General features: G+C 34.7%; 1 protein-coding gene across 1 annotated transcript in view; it reads right to left on the bottom strand.

Annotated features, from left to right (window-relative positions):
• Window positions 1–368: 368 nt before the first annotated feature.
• LOC149781236 (uncharacterized) overlaps window positions 369–6,087 on the bottom strand; it is a 30,289-nt gene continuing 24,570 nt past the window's right edge. Inside the window, exon 7 of the mRNA XM_089934683.1 lies at window positions 369–837. Within this exon, the coding sequence (XP_089790809.1) occupies window positions 381–837 (457 nt within the window). The 3' untranslated portion in view covers window positions 369–380. The remainder of the gene's footprint in view (window positions 838–6,087) is intronic.

Below are 6,087 nucleotides of genomic sequence, written 5' to 3'. Positions count from 1 at the left end.
ACCTGCCAGATGACCTGTCAGATGACCTGCCAGAAGACCTGTCAGATGACCTGCCAGATGACCTGTCAGATGACCTGCCAGATGACATGTCAGATGACCTGCCAGATGACCTGTCAGATGACCTGCCAGAAGACTGTGGATGAGAGTAAGTAAATGATGCTGAAACAGGACAAGACCTGATATTGTTGGAGAAACTATCCTTAATGGTAGAAGAACTCTTAAGAGGTTCAGACACAGCCAAGACATTATGCTTCTCTAATGATGAGGAACTCATGTGGATACTTGATGCAAGATGAGTAGACTGATCTGGCAATGGTGGTTGAACTTTGGTTACCTGAGATGGTGTATAATTATGGTTTGGCTTGACTATGGTTGCCTCCTCAAAAAGGAAACTCTTCCAACCTTTTGTAGCAGATGAGATATTCTGGATAACATTGCTTAAAATCAAAGACAACAAATATGGAAGGGTTGTCTACATTGTTGACACATGAGTCAAACAGCTGGTGTGCTGTGCCTCCTGGTTTTTCGGGAGGCCGTGTATAGGTGGAAGAACCAGTAGTATACTCCCCTACCAAGACCTTAGCCAAGAACATGTACCTATCAGCTGTAGAACTGGAATTATTTGTGTAGTAATGACTGTATTTGGCATCTTGAGCAAAATAAGCCCCCTTCCCATATATTGTACCATGTTTTTTGCCACAAACACGGAAGTCAAAACTGTTGGTGCAGATTCCTTGCACAGTGTCAAGGGAGTCTGTGCCGTGGAAGAGATTCCTCTCGTCTACTTCTTTGGTCTGACCAGCTCTCTCCAAGCTGATCTTCATGCTCTGTTTCTGCCTGAAACACAATGACAAAATATGCAAAATTTATTGTCTTGTCTGCAGTGATGAAATATCCAACAACTATAAATTTTAAACATTTTGGTGCCAATTTTGGTCACAACAAAGTGTATTTTGGTCAGGTGGCTTTGCATGGGTATGGTTGTGGATATACATAGTGGTTGGTTTTAGCATGTGGTCATGATGGGGACCTATATTGTTGTTGTTATTAGTCAGTAGGGGTATTTGATCAGCTTAAAGGGGAATTTTACTGAAAGGGTCAAAATTGACTAAGTCCAGAATATTCACATTCAGTCCTGAATTTACCAAGTGTTGTGAAGAAGTCTAAAGTAATATGTACTAAGTCTCAAAGTAGTATGTACTAAGTCTCAAGGTACTATGTATTAAGTCCCAAGGTAGAATGTTTTAAGTCTCAAGGTATTATGTATTAAGTCTCAAAGTAATATGTACTAAGTCTCAAAGTAATATGTACTAAGTCTCAAGGTAGTATGTTGTAAGTCTCAAATTAATATGTACTAAGTCTCAAAGTAGCATGTACTAAGTCTCAAAGTAATATGTACTAAGTCTCAAGGTAGTATGTTTTAAGTCTCAAAATAATATGTACTAAGTCTCAAGGTAGTATGTTTTAAGTCTCAAAATAATATGTACTAAGTCTCAAGGTAGTATGTATTAAGTTTCAAAGTAATATGTACTAAATCTGAAAGTAATGTGTACAAAGTCTCAAAGTTATATTTAATAAGTCTCAAAGTAATATGTACTAAATCTCAAAGTAATATGTACTAAGTCTCAAAGTAATGTGTACAAAGTCTCAAAGTTATATTTAATAAGTTTCAAAGTAATATGCACTAAGTCTCAAGGTAGAATGTACTAGGTCTCAAAGTAATATGTACTAAGTCTCAAAGTAATGCATACAAAGTCTCAAAGTTATATTTAATAAGTCTCAAAGTAATATGTATTAAATCTCAAAGTAATGCATACAAAGTCTCAAAGTAATATATATTCAGTCACAAGGTAGTATGTTTTAAGTCTCATGTAATGTGTACTAAGTCTCAAAGTAATATGCACTAAGTCTCAAAGCAATATGTACTAAATCTGAAAGTAATGTCACTACAAAGTCTCAAAGTTATATTTAATAAGTCTCAAAGTAGTATGTACTAAGTCTTAAGGTAATTTGTACTAAATTCCATAGTAATATGTACTATATCTAAAAGTCATATGCACCTTTATCTCAAAGTAATACGTACTAAATCTCAAAGTAAAATGCACTGCATCTCAAAGTAATATGTACTAAATCTCAAAGTAATATGCACTGTGTCTCAAAGTAATACGTACTAAATCTCAAAGTAATATGCACTGCATCTCAAAGTAATATGTACTAAATCTCAAAGTAAAATGCACTGCATCTCAAAGTAATATGTACTAAGTCTCAAAGTAATATGCACTGCATCTCAAAGTAATATGTACTAAGTCTCAAAGTAATATGTACTAAGTCTCAAAGTAATATTCACTAAGTCTCAAAGTAATATGTACTAAGTCTCAAAGTAATATGTACTAAGTCTCAAAGTAATATTCACTAAGTCTCAAAGTAATATGTACTAAGTCTCAAAGTAATCTCATATAGACTGCTGCAGTAGTAGATTTACAAAGTTCAGCCTAAATATGTCATGTCTACAAAATTATGGGAGCATAAATATTTGTCATTTTTAGATGATGTTCACATCAGGGTATCACCTTTCACAGCAATCCACAAAAAGTTCCAAGAAAAACGGTGAGACTAAATGTGACAATGAAATTGTGTAATCTACTGCATTGAGCTAAAAGATAAAAATGACAATAACTCCAACAAAAACTGCAGGATCAAAGTCATTTGTTGGTGTGTGCATGTTCAGGTTGTTGTTGTTGTTGTTGTAGGGCTTAATGCCATTTTTCAGCACAAGATAGGCTATACATGGCGGCCAGTATTAATGGTGGAGGAAGAACCCGGCAAACCCCCGGAAAGAACCACCGACCCACGAGAAGCTACTGGCAAGCTTTCTCACATAACCACATTAGCCGAATCCGAGACTCGAACCGACGCAGACAGAGGTGAGATGGCAGTGATCTGTAACGGTGAGCGCTTTAGACCACTCGGCCACTCGGGGCCCCGCATGTTCAGGTAATGACCATAGTAATTACCAACTTAAACAGCAATTGATTATGAACTGCTAGATTAATGGCACTAATAAAGTTGTGTCAGATCATGCAAACAAATATGCATGAAAAACTGACCATTGATGCAAATTTAACCCAGATCAAACACATTATATTTAGGCCACAGTGACCTACTTCTTAAGATAATATTATACCCATCAAGATGCATAATTTTTTTAATTATCTTTCTGTAACCACTAAGGACTGATAGACTAACATAAATGCAGCTCTGAACCATTGTCACTGAAGCATGAAATTTAGAGGTTACAGTGATCTACTTTTGGCAAGATGGCATCGCATTTTCAAGATGCATCTACATACTGAGTTGCATGGCTTTGGAACCCACAGTGCCCAAGAAACTTATCTGATACTAAAACTTAACTGAAGTCACTAAAGTTTCAAATTTAGGTCACAATGATCTATGTTCAATTGATTGATACATGTAGTACTCACGAAAACAATCAGTATACAAAAGTGGCATGGCTCTGGGACTTGCAATGCATGAAAACCTGATGTAAAACTTAACCATGGTGTGATATATTAACATACATATGGACCAGTATAATTTTGTATGCCCTTTTTACAATCATGTGGGGCATAAAGCAAAATAGATAAATGCTACTTGAAAATTTGCTATAATAAACAGGTTTTACTGTATGAAATTTAGCTATTAATATGTTACAAGTTCAGTTGATACTGTTATGTATTTTGATTTAATTTATGTTTGATTTACTTTAATTGTTTGTTTGTTAGTTTTCAATTTTTTCTATATTCCATTACATGGTATTGTAATGTAACTTTATTTACTGGATTAGACATTGTCCAGAAATTCAGTTCCGTTCTGTTCAACCTGACTGTTTTTTGTAAACAACTAATAATAGAAACTTTATCTCTAATGCTGACCTGTTCCTGACCTTGATTCAGAAATCAGTGAAGTTGTAGTAAACAAATTTTGAATTTTTTTAAAATATTCTTTCTCAAAGTAAGATTCATAAAGTGAAATCGAGGCCATACTTGGAGTACATGACAAATAGCGTGTAGCAATTGTTACAAACTCTGGTTTTTCCAGAGGATTGACCTACTTCTGGGTATGTTTTGCATTGTAGCTAGATTTATTATTGATGTTTTGAAAAATAATGGTTATTCTTGTCATGACACTTGAGAAGTCAAAGTGTTTTATGCTATGACCAGTTGTTGGGCTAATTATTTTATTTTTCTTCAAATTACTTTTATTCCAAGAGATTATTTTTCCATCAAAATACTTGTGCTCTGAATTAATTCTTGGACAAAGACAGTAATAGAAATTTATACAGAATTCAAACACTGGAATATTATTTTCTGTGATTCAACAAAGAATGACACTGATCACAGCATACATCATCGCCTTCCATTTTGGATTTCATCAGGATTCAAACTCAGTTTCATTAGGACTTTTTATTACTTGGACTTTTTTAAAATAATTTTTGGATTTTTCTTGGGTTATTTTTGGATTTGATTTGTAAAATGGTAAGTAGTTTTTCTCATTTTTAACTTGTTTTTCTAGGAAAATAAATTATTTGTTAAATTTTATAAAGCTTGTTGTCTTCACTTTTTTCTTGTTATGTTTTGTGAGAGCCTAAACACATAACAATACAGATACCTTCACCAGTATGATAGCAAATTCCAAGTTAAAATATGGAGCCAAAACACCATATAACCTTTTGGTCAAACAATTATGAAAATCAAACAATTAGTCTGTCTTCTTACTACAAATCTTGATAAAAAGTTAGTCTGAATCCAAATAATCTTTCAAAAGGTAGCAAATGGAAATGAAATTCATAATGTATGGGTCAGCACAAAAGGAAACGGCTAACATTGTACGCCCCGTCCACATAGATGGTACAGGCATACTATAGTCACTGGTCATTTGTGGACAGGTTCTGTAACTCATTGGTGGAGGTTACAAATAATATATGTATTTTTTAAAGACTATGACTGACAATTTTAATTCACACAAAAAGATTATCCATCTTGGAGGCAGAGAGATGGAGTTCGACACATTGTAAGGTGGGAAATGGTCATGGTTTTCACATAACTTAGACCTAGTATGATATACAGAGAATTTGTAATAATAGCAATATTACTCAGGCAAGATAGGATGCAATTGCATTAACAGTGACACATAAATCCAGCATGATTAGTCACCTGGGCACAGGTAAACCACTGATTGTAAGCCAAAGTTTTATTGGTCTGGGACAAATCATGATATATAAGCCAGATCTGGTAAGTTGTGATGTCAGAAATTAAAGAAGTCAAAAGTAAAATCGAATTTAGAATTACTGGCAATAAAGAATGATGACTGGAAACATTTCAAACCAACGTGTTGAAACAGGACATTTGAAAGAACCATTACTAATGGAGAAAAAGGGAGTCTGTGTTGGTCAGTTTTTAGAGAATAGTAAAATATCCATGCATTTTTAGTGAGAAATTGTTATAAAATCACCAATCCTTCACATATCTGAGTAAATTCATAGTTGCCAAGGAAGACTGAGAGGGTTTTCAGCCTAGGGATAGACTTATTGTAAACATGGAACTGTCAGCATTCTCTAGCTGATTCAAGGAGTGACATGTTGGATTCATTGTTTGATTTTCTGCCCTAGTGACTTATAATAGACATTTGCTAGCTTATAGTGTGTTTGTGATTTGGATATTTTAATGTAGCTTTGACAATTTTTCAGTCACATCACTATGATGCCTGCAGTATGGCAGTTTATTGTGATGTCTAGCAACTGGGGTATCATGCGCATACAGTCACATTATCCTGACACCAGGTCAACCAGTCCAAACACTAACCTCTTAATGCTGAGTGCCAAGTAAGGCAGCTGTTAGTATCATTTTTATAAGTCTTTGGTATGATTCGGCCGGGGTTCAAAACTGCAACCTCATGCATCCGAGGTGGATGCTCTTACAACTAGGCCACCAGAGTGGTGTGTATTGCGATGAGTAAAATTGACTGATATATGAACAACATTATCTCACAATTCCATTTATGTTGTATGAACAAACTATTGACATATAT

This window comes from Sinohyriopsis cumingii, chromosome 15 (genome assembly GCF_028554795.1).
Source record: "Sinohyriopsis cumingii isolate HCF-2022 chromosome 15, ASM2855479v2, whole genome shotgun sequence".
In the NCBI taxonomy this organism is placed as follows: Eukaryota; Metazoa; Mollusca; class Bivalvia; order Unionida; family Unionidae; genus Sinohyriopsis; species Sinohyriopsis cumingii.
Note: the sequence above shows the minus strand (reverse complement) of the source record. Positions and strands in the feature narration are given on the sequence as shown.